This window comes from Dama dama, chromosome 14 (assembly GCF_033118175.1).
Source record: "Dama dama isolate Ldn47 chromosome 14, ASM3311817v1, whole genome shotgun sequence".
Classification (NCBI taxonomy): domain Eukaryota; kingdom Metazoa; phylum Chordata; class Mammalia; order Artiodactyla; family Cervidae; genus Dama; species Dama dama.
The window spans coordinates 37,269,680-37,288,022 of record NC_083694.1 but is presented as its reverse complement, the minus strand read 5'-3'; the positions used below and the strand labels follow the sequence as shown (position 1 = coordinate 37,288,022).

Genomic DNA, 18,343 nt, shown 5'->3' with positions numbered 1-18,343 from the left:
AAATGTCCCCTGACATCTGAAAACCTGAGAGAAGATAAATTATACTGAGTCAAAATGGAACCTAAGAAGAAAGATTTACAACCAAACCTATACTACAAGGAAAATGGTCCCATTCACTATTATTACATCAGTAATTTTGAATTTTCTCAAAAACAGTACCTACCAGGTGACTAGTATTAAAGCCAGTTGCATGGGATCAGAAAAAGAAAGGGAAAAAAAAATACACAATATGTTGACCAAATAAAGGTATTCTATGTTGTGAAGTGGTGTGAAAGGCCATATCATTAAAAAAATCAAAGTAATAAACCTTACCTGTACATTCACAATGTAGTCATCTTTTAATTTGTTTTCTTCTGGAGGAACAGGTAAGCTTGAACTTACTTTTCCCGATAATTCAGCATTGACAGGTCCCCCTCTTTCATCCTATGTTGCAACAAAGAAAAGGCCAACTGATAAAACTGTTTCACAAAATAGTCCTGAAGCAATATTAAGACTGTCTTTCTATACAACCAAAACACTTTATTGTGATTTTAATAATTTTGTTTCCATGCTTATTGTCTACCTTTATGCATTACTCTCCTTACTGCTTCACTTCAAATGTATACTACATGTATACACTAGCGGTATAGTAATGAACCTAGCTGCCTTCCAAATATACACTACATTTGATTTCTTAATAAGCACTTTGGTCCTACCACCCAGCACTGTATGTTAGACACACAGTTAAGATCAGTAAAAAAAAAAAAATCAGTACATATCTGGTAAACATATACGCTTACAGCTTTTTGTGTCATCTCTTTTGACACTGTTAAGTTAGAATTTCAGATATATTGTCTTTAAATGTATATTCTAGCATATAAGTTTCATAAAAGCAAAGTCATATCCATCATATTCTAAGCCTGTAAAGAACATAATAGGTAACCAAATATTTACTGAAAGAATGTCTATTTCCCCTTCCTTAACACTTTGCTTAAATTCATTCTTAACAACAGTTAAGTCTTTTTTTTTTTTTTTTTTTAACAGTTAAGTCTTATTTCTCATCAAAGAAGAGATTAGCTTTAAGTCTTACAGATTGTGCATTGAAGCATACAATTTTATACTTTTTTTGGAGAGGTATCCAGCAAGAGTCTTCAAAATTTTAACTGCTCCATCCTTGAAACAGATCCTGTATAACTCAGAAATTTAAATCCATTCTAAACATCATGCCAAAAAAAGAAAACACCCAAGCATGTAATTAAGTTTATGCATCCACACACACACAAATGCAGACACAAACATGCACGTATAAACACAGCTGAGAGCCTGTCAGTTAAAAAAATGCTTAAATAAATTTAACATATCCATATAATGGAATAAAAATGTAGCTATTCAGAATAATACAGTAACATACAAAGGTATCCACGAGATACTGCTGGGGAAGAGGGGAAGTTACTTGTGCAAAATTTATGGCATTTTACTAAAAATTAAAACATTACTTTGTGAGCTATGATGTATCTATACACAAAGAAAATGGTCTGAGTGTTTTAATAAGAAACAGCAAATTTTGGTTCCTTTGGGGATGGGAAGGGGATACAAAGATGAATATCTTACAGTATATGTAAATTATTCCTCTAATTTAAAATAAGTACATTGATTTTCGGGGGGGATGAGGGGGAGCCAAATCTAGGTGAAGTCAATAATCACCTTTTACCATTTAAAATGATAAAATAATAAACTATTTAGAGACCATCAGATTTTCTGGACTCTGTGTATTCACTCTACCCAATTATATGAAACAAAGTACATAGCCATTAATTTCAGATTCTCCCTATAGTTCTCATTTCTAATAGTTTTTAATTTATAAGACTCAGGTTTCCAAAGAAAGTTACAAATTTCCATCAATAATAATGTCACAGTATTTTGAAATATCTTTATTCCAAATGTTTTGAGAAGACAGAAAGCTAATACACAAATTACAACTTCATCTTTAAGGTACCTTTTTCTGGGATTGTACATCTTCATTTTCTAGTGCACAACTGTCATCTTGAGAGTAATAAGATGAAGCTGAAGAACTCTCTTTACAACACACATGCCAACTGGGAAGCCTGTAAAACATCCACCGTCACGATGAAAAAAAATAATAAGGTTGTTAAATCAACATATTCCAGACCGTGAACCAGAATTTGAGGCGATAGACAGATGGTTCTTATCCTAATGTTCTTAACAATTTGACAATTTAATGATGAAGACAAATGTACATAAGACAAAGGTTTTTTGTTTAATATCCTAAGAAAAATATAAACAGTGTTATCAGCACTCCAAGTAAGGCATCATTAATTTCACAAAGGTAAAACAGGAAATACTTCACAATAATAAGAGTATCTGACAATTATCACAGAAGGAACAGAGAAAGTTGACAAACAGCTAACCTCTTCAAAAGCACCAGATGCCACTGATATTCTAAATTCTACCAAATATTTAAGAACAGATAATGCTAAAGCTACCTAAACCATTTCAAAGTATAGAAGTAAAGCTTCCAAATTATTTTATAGGGAATATAACAATGATATCAAAAATTAACAGAAACAGTACATATATATAAATACTATAGGTTAATAATACGTATGAAATCAGACACGAAAGTTCTAAAGAAAATAAAAAAGAAAAACTCTCCATTAACATACCAAAGATTTAACACACCACTGTTATGGTCAAGTAGAGTTTAGCTCTGATATTCCAAAATGGTTTAAAATATATTTTACTTTACTATGCAACAATATCAAGGAACAAAAACTCAAGATTATCATCACCAAAAAACATCTGATAAATTTATGTAGCCGTCAAGATTTTGAAAGTCACTAAAAGAGTAATAAGTAGATATTTAACATAGGGAATACATAATACATGCATAACACATAAGCCTAAGAGTCACTATCATAATCAGTGAAGAAACCGAAATACCCCTATTTAGATCTGAAATAAGACAAGAATGTCCATTATCACTAGTAGTATTACATAATACGAGGACAAAGGCAGTATAAAAACAGGAAAGGATACAGTAAAATTATCATTAATTGCAGATGAGTTTATATGGTTGGAAAACTAAAAAAGTAACTGTTAAAAGAAGGCTTGGGTATAAAATAATATTCCTAGGTATAAAATTAAGAAAGAAATCAACAGATACTCTACTCAAATCATCACCACCAGTTATAAGAGTTAACAGAAGAAAAGTCCCCATTTATAATAGAAACAATAAAATACCAAATATAAACTTAGCGAGAAATGTTCTACACAAATACACATACGTGTTCTATGTTCTTAATAGTAAAAATATTTGAAATTTATATTAAGTTGAAAAAAAAGTCAATTTTACACAATTCAAGGTTATATGGAAGACTTGAAAACCACACACTGAAGTTGCAAAAAAGAAAGCTTTAAAAAAAAAATCAGAAAACGCGACTCTGCCCCGGACCTGGGAGGTGCCGAGGCAGCCGCTGTCGCTTCCGCAGCCACCGGTGGGGGGGAAACCAGCCTGTGCCACCGCGGACTCTCACCCTCCGCATAAAAAAATAAAAAAATAAAAAAAAATCAGACAAACTGACTCTAAAGTTTATATAAACAGAATAGTCAAGATTTTAATGTGGGGAAATTAGACGTCTAAGAAACCACAATAATTACAATATAGTAGTGAGATGAAAGAGCAAAAGGGAATTCCCAGGGTGACTGCAAAGAGAATTCCGTGGATGACAGCTGAACGTACACAGAGGGCAACGGAAACTAAACTGGAGGTCATCAGAAGCTCTGGAAGAGTCCTCTTTTGGAGGATGGAATTAACAGCACAACTGAGAGGAGTCTCTGAAAATCTCAAGAACAAATCTACATAACTAGCAGACAATTTGTAATTAAAGAGAAAAATAAGAAAACACAAGTCAAATATTAGCCCCATGAAAATGGAAAAGTAGAACAGAAAAAGGAAAAGTAACCATGTTTTACTACATGGCTCAGCTGTATCATTTATAGTCATGAATACTGATCTAATCCAAATTATGACTGAACTACATTACCAAGAGAATCTGATCATTTGCAGTAACATACCTAAAACTGACTTAAAACAATTATTTTAGAGACAAAGAAGTAAACAAAATTCATCAGCTAAAAGATCAAAGTGGTTTCCTTGAAAAGGAAAAATGAGAAAAGAGGGATGAAGGACTGACTTCTTTGCAAAAGCAATTAAACAAAAATCCTTGTAGAGCTATCTGACTTTTTGTTATGAAAACATCATTTTGATAAAAATTAAAATCCAATAAAAGAGCAAAGTACATAATAACATATGGATATAGTATGTTACTATGTGTGCACCTGTGTACTAAAGGCACCTGTACGTGCATAAATTTCTCTGAAAGAATTAAAAACAAAAGGGAAAAAAAGCACCACCTTGGTTGCCTCCAGGGTGGAAAACTGAGTGACTGGATAGATGGGTATTTTTCACTTTTTAATACCCTAAGTCTTTTGAATTTTGAGCCATAAGAATGTATTACTTATTCAAATTTTCATACAGATATATCATTATTTATTAAAATTTCCTTATTGACAGACTTTTGCATTGATTCTCACATGGGTGTTTGTAGTTGTATTTGTCAGTGTATATATACACATATTTGGGACAGCAAAAAGTTTCAGATATCCAAAACTATGGGTGTTAGAATTTTGGTGATTATGCTCCCTTTTTTTTTTATTCTTTTCTATACTTTCTAAATTTCTACTACGAGCATATACTAGTTTTATCATCAGTAATTCTGCGTGTATATATAAATCCCAATATTCACAGTTAGTGTGAAGATAGCCAAAAGACATTAAATCTCATGAGACTTATTTTTACTATCACATAATCAAATTCCATTATCCAAAGTTAGGAGCTTTCTGGGTGAGATTAGCATTGAAATCTGCAGTTCATGAGGTCGCAAAGAGTCAGACACAACTTGGCAACTGAACAACAACAACAAACATATGAATCAGTGGACTCAGTAGACTGTCCTCCCCAATATGAGTGGGCATCACCTAATCCTTTAAGGGACTGATCAGAAGAATTTGCCCTTTTTCCCCTGCCTCACTATCTGAGCTGGGGCATCTCATGTTCTCTAGCCCTTTTACTGGGATTATATCTTCTGCTTCACTGGTTAATAGGCATTCAGACTTTTCTGAATTATACCACTGGGTTTCCTCAGTCTCCAGCTTTAAGACAGTAGAACTTCTCAGATTCCATAATCATGTGACCCAACGTCTCACTTTACATATCAAGTGGGTTCTATTTCTTTGAAGAACCCTAGTACACCTGACATCAGTGTGTAATACATTATTAGCTTATCTACCCTATTGATAAAGCTACCCTATAGCTTTATCAATAGCATCACTGTTTACCTCTAATATATCAGTCCCTATATAAAGACAGATGCTAATTAAAGACAGACCTGCAAAGATATCCTTAATTTTGTGTATAAGAAAAAAGACTAAAATAGATAAAAATGATCACCAACTAAGAACTATCAAGAAATTTTAAATCACCAAAGTAAAATAACACAAACCTACACCAACTACACTGAAGAAGAATGAATCTCTATTGTCAACAAGTTCTCCCAGATGAATTAGATATGCATGCCCCATCATTAAGAATCAGTGGGTCACATTAAAATAGCTGAGGGCACTTTACTGCATGACTAAATGGATCTGATTCCATACTACTGAAGCAACTTTCAAAAACTGTACTGTGAAAACCCCAAGCCTGATGAAATTACTTTCAAAACTTTTAAGACATTCAGCACCAGAAATCACATCAAGCAAGATAAATGGCAGTCTGTGAGCCCCTGACACTCTCCCCTCAGACTCTATTACTATTGATTAAATTGACTGTGAGCCAAGTATATCCTCTCACACTTAAACTCTTTGAGAATCAATTTCATATTCCTAACTACTTTAGCCCCTCCCTACATAGCCAAAACCTGCAAACATTAGGTGTTTAATAAATACTTACTAATGAGGGTTCTTAGGGGAACTGTTTTGTAGCACATAGCAGGAACAAAATTCAATCACTTTTCATTCCTCTTCCCATCAGCCCCATTTCCTGCCTCGACCACTACCACTACCTCCCCAACTCAACCACCCATCCACCACGCCCTCACACAAATACACAAACTCAAAAAATAGAATCTGGAAAACAAGAGGACATTTGTCTCTTGTTGTCACCCCCCGCTAATGTGGCATGGATTCACTATTCATATGGAAAGGTATTAACTTTTAGAGTAGTGTAATTAAAAGTCTTGTAAAATTTGCATTTGAGTGTCATTTAGGCTACAAACAGCTAACCACCTTCTAAAGTCTGTAAACTAAATTATAAAGCAGAATAATTTTTTTGTTAAAGAGGAAAATATAGGGCACATTACAAAATACTAGAGCAGAAGACTACATGTCAAAACTGGTAGGATGCAGGTAAAACAGCAGCAGGAAAACTATCCTGAGCGTATCTGGAGACAAACTGAATACAAAAGAGCTACTCTCTCAACTCAAGAAGATAAAGGACAGTTTAAATCTAAGGAAAAAAGGAATACCCTTAAGGACAGAAACCACTGAAACAAAAACCAAACCAAAAGATTAAAACCAAAAGTTGGTTCTCCAAGGAAAATATTAAAAAGGCAAACCTCTGGAAAAACTGGTAAAGGAGAGTTGGTGATGTGAATTAACAAAATATGATCTAAAAGCATGAAATAACCACAAGCAAAACATATTTTTAAAAATTATAAAATATTAGCAGCTATACATACTAATATATTTGAAAACTCAAAAGACAAGGATGTTTCTAGAAAAATAAAATTGGGACAAAGTATACAAAAATTGGAATTCACTGACAATAATTTAAAACTTTTGAGTGGATTAATCAACACCTTATCTAAAGAAAAGGAAATCCCAATCTTTTTTCCCCCTACTTTTTATTTGGAAATAATTTCAAGCTTTCAGAAGAAATGCCAACATAATACAAAGAACAACTGCAAACCCTCTCTACCTATTGTGACCCATTTGTCCCATCATTTGCCATTCTCACAGCAAGTTCATGGCCCTCTCTTTCCCCACTCCATGTAATGTATCTCGAAGTATCTCTGTACACATTTCCTCAGAATAAGGATATTTTCTTACACAACCACACTACAATTAACAATCTGAGTCTTACATTGACACAATAATCTGTGTCCCCAGTAGTGTCCTTTCAGCATTCCCCTCCCCCTCCCAACCCCGAGCACAGAATCAAGTCTAAGACCATGTCCTGTGTCTTCGGCCTCCTTTGACCTGCAACACTTCTTGGCCTTTATCTTATGTGGTACTGACACTTTTTTTTTTCTCATTCATTTTTATTAGTTGGAGGCTAGTTACTTCACAATATTGTAGTGGTTTTTGCCATACATTGACATGAATCAGCCATGGATTTACATGTATTCCCCATCCTGATCTCCCCTCCCGCCTCCCTCCCCATCCCATCCCTCTGGGTGTTCCCAGTGCACCAGCCCTCAGCACTTGTCTCATGCATCCAACCTGTGCTGGCGATTTGTTTCACACTTGATAATATACATGTTTTAATGCTATTCTCTCAGGTCATCCCACCCTTGCCTTCTCCCACAGAGTCCAAAAGCCTGTTCTATACATCTGTGTCTCTTTTTCTGTTCTGCATATAGGGTTATCGTTACCATCTTTCTAAATTCCATATATATGCATTAGTATACCGTATTGGTGTTTATCTTTCTGGCTTACTTCACTCTGTATAATGGGCTCTAGTTTCATCGATCTCATTAAAACTGATTCAAATGTATTCTTTTTAATGACTGAGTAATATTCCACTGTGTATATGTACCATAGCTTTCTTAACCATTCATCTGCTGATGGGCATTGTAGGTTGCTTCCATGTCCTGGCTATTATAAACAGTGCTGTGATGAACACTGTTCATCAATATTGTTCATCAATACTGTGAAAATGACTATACTGCCCAAAGCAATCTATAGATTCAATGCAATCCCTATCAAGCTACCAACGGTATTTTTCACAGAACTAGAACAAATAATTTCACAATTTGTATGGAAATACAAAAAAAACCTCGAATAGTCAAAGCAATCTTGAGAAAGAAGAATGGAATGGGAGGAACCAACCTGCCTGACTTCAGGCTCTACTATAAAGCCACAGTCATCAAGACAGTATGGTACTGGCACAAAGACAGAAATATAGATCAATGGAACAAAACAGAAAGCCCAGAGATAAATCCACGAACCTATGGACACCTTATCTTCGACAAAGGAGGCAAGAATATACAATGGAAAAAAGACAACCTCTTTAACAAGTGGTGCTGGGAAAACTGGTCAGCCACTTGTAAAAGAATGAAACTGGTACTGACACTTTTGAAGGACATAATCCTTTTATTTTTAAAATGGTATTTAAAAGGACCATGGCAGGTCCTTTTTTGAGGTTTGTCTTATGTTTCATCATGACCAGATTCAGGTTATATATTCCTGGCAGGAATCCTTCATAAGCAATGTGTCTTTCTCAGGGTACTATCTCCAGAAGCATAAGATATCCATCTGTTTCAGTACTTGCAATTCCACGTTTATGTACTTAAGAGAAATGAAAACTATGTGTACAAAAATGTCCACAGTAGCTTTTACTCCTAATAGCCAAAACCTGGAAGCTGTCCAGATGCTCAACAACAGAGAATATAAATAAACTGTAGTACATTCATACAATGTATTATACCAGTTCTCACAATAAAAAAGAGTGAATTACTAATGAATGAAATAAGATGGATCAATCTTGGAAACATTACACTGCATGAAAGAAGTCAGACACAAGAATAAATACTATATTAATTCTATTTAAATAGGTTTCCAGAAGTAGCAAAACTAATCCATGGTGATAGAAATCAAATTGCCAGTTGCTTCAGGGAATTCTATAGAATGCAACATGAGAAAACATTCTGGAGTGATAGAAACGCTCTGCATCTTGATGGGTGTGAGTTACACAGATGTATGCATTTGTCAAAACTGATCCAACTATACACCTGACAACATGTGCACTTAACTGTATATAAATTATTTCAATTTTAGAAATAAGCAAAAAAGCCAATATTTTCCTCCCCAGAAATAAGAAGATAGAAAATAAGCCATTAGCAATAACAATTTTTAAAAATAATTTAGAAATTAACCTTAAAAACTACACAACCATTTATAGAGGAAAAAATGTTAACTCTAATAATAACCATAAAATGAAAAGACAACTGAAGATCTAGTATGTTCATGGATGGAGTGCTGTTGACAGCAAAGTAAAGACAGCAATTCTCCCCAAACTAATTCAGCACTCCAATATAATTCTTATCAAAAAACCTGAAGGATCCTTACCATATAGCACAGGGAACTCTACTCAGTACTCTGCAATAATCTATGTGGGAAAAGAAAATGAGAAAGAATAGATATATGCATATGTATAACTAAATCACTCTGCTGCACGCCTGCAACCGACACAACACTATAAATTTACTGTAAACTAAAAAAAAAATTTTTTTAAGAAAATCCTAGAGAAAAAAACCTGAAGGATGTTCTAAATATGGAAAAACTGATCTGAGAATAGCTATATTAACAAAAAAAGCAAAGGCAAGTGGTTCACCTTGCCAGATAATTAAGATTTAATCACAAAACCACTCTAATTAGTCTATAGTATTAGGACAGCAAAAGATAAGAATACTCCCAAATGCATTTGTTGGTATAAAGTCTCTCTTTAGAAGCAGCATACATGCAAAGGGCTCAATAAATACTCAGTGAATAAATGACACCAGCCCTTCCTGAGGCAGCTGCCACACTACTCAGAATTCACATAATGGTGATTCCAGTAACTAAAACAAGTTAGGGTTTTTTTTAAAAAAAAGTGTTAGGCAGAAGGAAACAGGAAAAAGAATGAGATTAATAGCATTATATCATTTATGCAAATTTTAATACATATAAACAAAACATCATTTTTGGAAGAAATCAGAAATCTAAGTAAATACATGAAGATTAACTGGAGAAACACATCAAATATACTCCAGGGTAAATGCCCAACATGCGGGGGGCGGGGGGGCGGGGAATAGAAGCAAAAATGAAGATAGAATATAAAAGAGTAACGATGTAAAGTGGAGGGGAAAAGGGGGACCTATAAAGAATGTAGCATGAACTGAGTATGACCAATCCGATCCTAAGTATCTGATGTCTCTAGAAGAGAATACAGTCTTTCTTTAATGTGTCAAGCTGTTTACATTAAAATATTAATTTAACTTTTACAAACAAACAAACTTAACTTCAGAAGTTAATTGGTCCAAAGTCACTCAGCCAATCTAGATCTCTCTCTCCAAAGCCTATCATCTTTCTGTACTACTACCTTTCCCATGTCATATTCTCTAGTCAACAGACAAATGAAAAGAAAGGTGAGAAAATAACATTAATCCATTATATTAAGAACTGATCATGTTATTAAGGCTAGTTACTGCAGATACAAATATAAGAACTATCACAAAGGAGGGGCAATGTTTACCCCTTGATTTAGATAACAGCCCCAAGAGACAAAGTTTTGTAGTGTAGTGGCTAGAGCATGGACTTCAGAGTCAAAACTTGTTGTTGTTCGGTCACTTAGGCCTGTCCAACTTTTTGTGACCCCATGGAATGCAGCACTCCAGGCTTCCTTGTTCTTTACTATTTCCCAGAGTTTGTTCAAATTCATGTCCATTGAAACGGTGATGATTTCTAACCATCTCATCCTCTGCCACCCCCTTCTTTTCCTTCAGTCTTTCCCAGCATCATGGTCTTTTCCGAAGAGTCAGTTCTTCGCATCAGGTAGCCAAAGTATTGGAGTTTTAGCAATAGTCCTTCCAATGCATATTCAGGGTTGACTTCCTTTAGGATTTACTAACTTGATTTCCTTGCAGTCCTGGGGACTCAAAGAGTCTTCTCTAGCACCACAATTCAAAAGCACTGATTCTTTGGTGCTCAGCCTTCTTTATAAACCAACTCTTACATCCTGGGTTCCCCCTTTTATTATGCACATTCTCTTGGGCAAACTAATTACAAAAGCCGTAAGTCTCAATATAAACACTGTAAAACAGGAAAATGAAATAATGCATGTGCAATGCTTCAGTTCAGTTGCTCAGTTGTGTCCGACTCTTTGCAACCTCATGGACTGTAGCACACCAGGCTTCCCAGTCCATCACCAACTCCCGGAGCTTGCTCAAACTCAAATCCACCAAATCAGTCACGCCATCCAACCATCTCATCCTCTGTCGCCCCCTTCTCCTCCTCCCTTCAATCTTTCCCAGCATCAGGGTCTGTTTTAATGAGTCAGCTCTTCACATCAGGTGGCCAAAGTCAGAATGGAGCTTCAGCATCAGTCCTTCCAATGAATATTCTTTAGGATTGACTGGTTTGATCTTGCAGTCCAAGGGACTCTCAAGAGTCTTCTCCAACACCATAATTCAAAAGCATCAGTTCTTCAGGGCTCAGCTTTCTTTGTAGTCCAACTCTCACATGTATACATGACTAATGGAAAATCCACAGCCTTGACTAGATGGCTTTGCCGACAAAGTAATGCCTCTGCTTTTTAATATGCTGTCTAGGTTGGTTATAGCTTTTCTTCCAAGAAGCAAGCGTCTTTTAATTTCATGGCTACAGTCACCATTTGCAGTGATTTTTGGAGCCCGAGAAAATAAAGTCTGTCATTGTTTCCATTGTTTCCCCATCTATTTGCCATGAAGTGATGGGACCGGATGCCATGATCTTCATTTTTTGGATGTTGAGGTTATGCCAGCTTTTTCACTTTCCTCTTTGATATTCATCAAGAGACTCTTTAGTTCCTCTTTGCTTTCTGCCATTAAGTGGTGTCATCTGCATATCTGAGGTTATTGATATTTCTCCCGGCAATCTTGATTCCAGCTTGCGCTTCATCCAGCCCAGAATTTCACATGATGTATTCTATATATGAGTTAAATAAGCAGAGTGACAATATACAGCCTTGACGTATACTCCTTTCCCAATTTGGAACCAGTCCATTGTTCCATGTCCGGTTTTAACTGTTGCTTCTTGACCTCCATACAGATTTCTCAGGAGACAGTTAAGTTGGTCTGGTATTTCCACCTCTTGAAGAATTTTCCACAGTTTCTCGTGATCCACAGTAAAAGGCTTTAGTGTAGTCAAAGCAGAAGTAGATGTTTTTCTAGAATTCTCTTGCTGTGTCTATGATCCAGTGGATGTTGACAATTTGATCTCTGGTTCCTCTGCCTTTTCTAAATCCAGCTTGAATATCTGAAAGTTCTCAGTTCACATACTGTTGAAGTCTGGCTTTGAGAATTTTGAGCATTACTTTGCTAGCATGAGATGAGTGCAACTGTGTAGTAGTTTGAACATTCTTTGGTATTGTCTTTCTTTGTGATTGGAATGAAAACTGACCTTTTCCAATCCTATGGCCACTTCTGAGTTTTCCAGATTTGCTGGCATATTGAGTGCAGCTCTTCCACAGCATCATCTTTTAGGATTTGAAATAGCTCAGCTGGAATTCCATCACCTCCACCAGGTTTGTTCGTAGTGATGCTTCCTAAGGCTCACTTGACTTTGCACTCCAGGATGTCTGCCTCTAGGTGAGTGATCACACCATCATGGTTATCTGGGTCATGAAGATCTTTTTTGTACAGTTCTTCTGTGTATTCTTGCCACCTCCTCTTAATATCTTCTGCTTCTGTTAAGTCCATACCATTTCTGTCCTTATTTGAGCCCATCTTTGCATGAAATATTCCCTTGGTATCTCTAATTTTCTTGAAGAGATCTTTCCCATTCTATTGTTTTTCTCTATTTCTTTGTATTGATCGCTGAGGAAGGCTTTCTTATCTCTCCTTCCTATTCTTTGGAACTCTGCATTCAGATGTGTATATCTTTCCTTTTCTCCTTTGTCTTTCACTTCTCTTTTCTCAGCTATTTGTAAGACCTCCTCAGACAACCATTTTGCCTTTCTGGGTTTCTTTTTCTTGGGGATGGTTTTGATCACTGCCTCTTGTACAAGGTCATGAACCTCCGCCCATAGTTCTTCAGACATTCTATCAAACCTTATCCCTTGAATCTATTTGTTCAATGCTTAGTCTGGCATAGAATATGCATTCAAATGGCAGCAGTTGCTATCAGCTGCTGTCCTATCAATGTCTCTCATTTATCAAATTCCAAAGTAGTGAAAACAGCTGTTCCTAGGTATCCTGGTTCTAGGACCCTCTTTAGATGCCAAAATCCATGGATGCTCAAGTCCCTTGCAGGAGGCCCTCAGCATCTTAGAATTCAATCAACCTCAGATGGAAATGGGTTGGATAATTTGAAGCAAATCAACCTCAGATGGAAATGGGTTGGATAATTTGAAGCATACAGGAGGCTACTCCAACCTCTTGCATTCCTTCTGGCTGCCAAACAAATGTATATGAACTCACACCTACCACTCTCCAAATACTTTCTATTTCCTCTCACAAAAGTTAATCAATCACCTCTCTCTTTTGAAAACAAGGTCCTTTTGTCAATTTTCAAGCTTCTCAGGGTATCTGAGACTATTATATTTCTGACCTCATTAAACTTCTTTCCCTAGTTTCTTCCTTCTCTTCAGAGCCTTAGTTTGCTTGTCACCTTTCTTTGTTTCTAAGTATCTGCAGCAACTCCATGTTCATTCAAAAGGTTCTGTTTCCTAAACGATCCCCTCTAGGAGAATAGCTCCAGCCAAAGTGTCATCTTTACTGAAGTCTGCATTAAGTGCCTATATATATCATCTCCCTTGTAGCTTCCTTTGTGGCTCAGCTGGTAAAGAATCTGCCTGCACTGCAGGAGACCTGAGTTTGATCCCTGGGTTGGGAAGACCCCCTGGAGAAGGTAAAGGCTACCCACTCTAGTATTCTGGCCTGGAGAATTCCATGGACTGTATTGTCCATGCGCCCGCAAAGAGTCACACATGACTGAGCGACTTTCACTCACACAACGTCTCCACTAGGATATTCTGCTCATCTCAACTAAAAGCTCCTTTTCTCTTTGCAACTCTTCGAATTCTAACACCTCAAATTCCTCTAGTTGCCCAAGTTAAAAGAAAAAAGTTCATTCCTCTCTTTGAACTTTCAGATTCATAATTTTAGACCCTAGAATTTATTTTCTCAACCACAGCCAGCTCCACGAAAGCAGCTACTTTGTTTTGTCCACCAGAACCCTGCATAGAACACGGCAAACAGAAGCCTCCGTAAACATCTTTTGACACTGAGATAGATGACCGAAAGGCAGTGTTGAAGACCAAGAGCTGGTCAGAGGCAAACCAAAACCCAGTTCCTTTGAATCACAGCCCAGTGCTGTTTCTACTGCATTGCCAACCTGCCAACCTATCATCAAACCTGATCACTGACTTGCTCAAAACCTCTGTTCAACACACCCTCTTCATTTCTACTGCCAAGTTAAGTCCTTGTTATGACAAACTTCAACTATTCCAATTGCTTTTCATTTAGTGATCATCCCTCCATCAGTTGTTCATCTCTGAGAAATATCTAATACAATGATGTCAAAATAATAGTCTCCAAACACCACTTCTCTTGCTGGATCTTCGCTGCCTAACTCCTTGGTTTAACTTACACAACCCATCACAATCTCCAGAAAACATTTGGCCCTCCGCATCCACAGGTTCCAAATCCGTTTATACAGAGGGCAAAGTGACCATGCCATTTTACAAAGCAGACTTAAACATCGAGGTGGAGTCCTGGAAGCAATCCCCCCCCCCCAAATACCAAGGAATGACTTTATTTCCTACTCAGGTTTGTCTGCTTACTATCATTTCCACTCATATCAAGTACACTGTCTCCTTTACCCATAACTCTTTCTCATTTCTCCTGACAATTAAGTACTATCTGCCCACTGCAGGCAGGCAAGCAGAAGCACATACACACGCAAACTAGGGAAAGGCCACTATTCATATTAGTAGCACCAGTATATCTTCTTTCAGTTTGTGAAGCGCCTGCACTCCACTGAAGCAAAGTTTTATGAACCACAGATGTCATTTCTCATAAAACCAAGTCTTACCTGACAACTCCTATCCAGTTTTTCTCTTCAAGCCCCTACTAACCAACTCAGCTTTTTGTACTGTTCACTAATGCTCAAATCAGGTATCTTAGAATGTTAAAAGTGCAAAAGAAAAGTCTCAGAATTCATTTAATTTAGTAGTAACTACTGGAACACACAAAAGAATATTCCAAACTTACCAAACTTCCAAGGTAAGTGGCTTAGGCATTTTTTTTTAAAGCTTCATGAATGAATAATTCCAATATTCCTTCCTCACTGAGTCAATCCAGTCAACCTCATTTTTTAGATAAGAAAACTGACAAAGAAAAGGTAGAGAAACTTGCCAAAGGCCACCTATCAGCCTACAGGTAGCACAGCATAGTGGTTAAGAGCACAGGCTCAGATTCAAAGGCTACTTAAATTCCAGCATTGCTTACTGATAATTTTGGCAAGTTAGTTAATTTTTCTGTGCCTTCCTTAGTCTCTTTAAAATGTGGTGACTATCTCAAAAAGAGTTTAATAAAGTCAACTGAGTTAAGTGTATATAAAGCACTTAGAACAAAAATAAGTACCCAAAAAGGTTCACTGTTAACACAGCAAAGAAAGGATTACAGTCAAGCTCTAACTTGGTTTCATGCCATTTTCACACCAATATCTTTGTATATTCTGACATCAACTTGTATACTCCTCAGAGCAGAGCTCAAGTCTCCTGCTTCTTTAGCAACCCCCACCACACTCAATATATTGTTGGCAACCAAATAATATTTTGAACAAACATGGATTCCTATACCTGAACTCTGATACCTCAGCCTAGGATCCAACTTCTACCAAAGTATCCAGACTGAGTGAATAATAAGAACTTACTAAGAGCAAAGCACTGTTTTAAGCACTTTACACGTTTTCTCCTGTTACTGATTTCAAATACTCCGTAATAAGAAATACAAAATAAACTTAGTACTTATAAGCTATGTCAATGCTACAAAACATTTTCTAACAAAGTGTTACTTTTACGAAAAATATAAAATAATTTTTAACTGAGTCATTACAAAAATGAAGTCCTAAAAATCAAATTTTTTCAAAAAACTCAGCATTTATGAAACAAATGTATACCAAAGGACTGACATACTGCAAATACGCAAAAGCAATTTTCATTCCCTTGAGACATGTACAATTTTATTTTCTGAAACTACTTAAAATACAGCCTTGAAAACAAAACAGGTGAACATACACCTGGCACTGAAGTATAATCTGCAACATGTACATGTTTCCAACAAACAGTATTTAGTTTCTCACTAACATATTTCAAATATACAAATGTTTCCACATAAAGATGATTTGAGAGAATAATAAAGCACTTAAATTTTTGATAAACTTATCTCTTCCCTTTGATTAAAAAGCACTAGACTATTAGGTATACATGTAGATTCATTTCTCTATTCAGATTGGTGAGAAAAGTGAAAGAAAACTTGAAAGAGTTCATGAATAGCTGAAAAATGAAATAACCAACATCCAAAGGTAAGTTTGGTGCTGACATTTTTTGTTTTTTTCAATGTCTGCCAAGACATTTTTTACTGTCTACTACTTGCATCTATTCCAATACATCTTCAAATGTTTAATAATCTAAAGAGGCTATTATGAAATACATCCAGTTCTTTAAAAAATAATTCCAAAGGATATTATAAGTAAATTATTTACCATTTTTTTACTGAAGACAAGTGTTCAGCTTTTACACAAAGACATCAAACACCTTCTTTCACAGACTTTCCTATTTAGGCAATCTGGTTTCATCTCATTTGTCTGAAGGGAGCTGACACTGTTTTTAACAATCCAAGACCTCTTTTAAGTACCAGACATTTTCTATGGAATGTATATCCCAGACTAAAAATAAACTTTCTTCCCAAGCTTTTTCACATAGTTCCAGAAGAAAGTATTTAATTTTTTCTACTGAATTGACATATAACATTATATTGGTTTCAGGTGTACAATATGATTCAATATTAGTATTTATTGCCATATGATCACCACAAAAGTTTAGCTGACATCCACCATAACTAGTACAAAGGCTTTTTCTTGTGATGAGAATTCTTAAGATCTACTCTCTTATTAGCAATTTTCAAACATACAATACACTATCATTACGTACACTTGCCATGCTGAACATTACATTCCCAGAACAAGACAGACTTTTTTTTAAAGTCATCAAATAATTTGGAGAAGAGTTATTTTATTATTTTCCTTATTTTTAATATTATTTGATTCAGAAAAGAAGCAGATTTAGAGTCTTTAAAAAGTTATAGAAACAAAACATAGGGAAAAAAAATCTCCAGATCAAAGACAGAGTTGGAAATTTTCAAGGAAAAATTTTTCCCCCACAGAAATTTCTAATCATTATCTTTAAAAGGAAAAAAAAAAAAATACTGCTTATAAAAATATAAACAAAAAAAATCAAGTTTCTTATTTTTCTGCTCACTCAAAGCTTCCCAGGTGGTTCAGATGGTAAAGCGTCTGCCTGCAATGTGGGAGACCTGGGTTCGATCCCTGGGTTGGGAAGAAGGAAATGGTTCTGGAGAAGGAAATGGCAACCCACTCCAGTACTCTTGCTTGGAAAATTCCTCGGATGGAGGAGCCTGGTAGGCTACAGTCCAGGAGTCGCAAAGAGTCGGACACGACTGAGCGACTTCACTTTCCTTTCACTTTATGCATATTAACAAATGAGCAAGAAACCAGCAAAACTGTCAGAGAAAAAGCAAAATAAAGGGTACAGAGACAAAATTACAAACCCAGAAATAAACCTCTTAAATCAATGAAAACTAGGTGGCATACCCTCAGAAAAATTACTATTAATACTAAGGCCAAAAACACCAACAAAACAGACTACCCTGAATTAGGTTATCTATCTACTCTCCCCTAGTGTGACTGCCACTTCACCATTCTCAAACCATTTTATGGATGAGACCTGAAGCTCACAGAGGTAACTTGTCCAAGGACACACAGCTAGAGATAGATCATATCTATTATAGAATACAAAGTCTTCCCTTTGAGTTCCTAAAGACCTTTTACACTTTTTGGTAACTATCTGTCAAATGTATGAGAATCGTTTAAATGTCAGGCTCTTCTTTCATTAGCTCTAAATATGAGCTCTTCCAAGATGATCCTTTTCGGTGCAAAAAAGAAAAAAAGAGATTTTTTTTCAGTCTTAAATAAATTAAACCACTCTGGTGGGAGATGCTGATAATGCAAGAAGTTAAGCATGTGG

General features: G+C 35.9%; 1 protein-coding gene across 6 annotated transcripts in view; it reads right to left on the bottom strand.

Annotated features, from left to right (window-relative positions):
• The window catches only part of SUCO (SUN domain containing ossification factor), an 88,109-nt gene that overhangs the window by 64,041 nt on the left and 5,725 nt on the right, over positions 1–18,343 (bottom strand). For all 6 annotated transcript variants that reach the window (XR_009695790.1, XM_061160337.1, XM_061160338.1 and 3 more), the window contains exons 2-3: positions 1,976–2,084; positions 313–423 (exon numbers count right to left, since the gene is read on the bottom strand). Coding sequence is in view for 5 of the 6 variants with exons in the window: in XM_061160337.1 (XP_061016320.1) it covers positions 313–423; positions 1,976–2,084 (220 nt within the window). In the remaining variant the exon portion in view is untranslated. The remainder of the gene's footprint in view (positions 1–312; positions 424–1,975; positions 2,085–18,343) is intronic.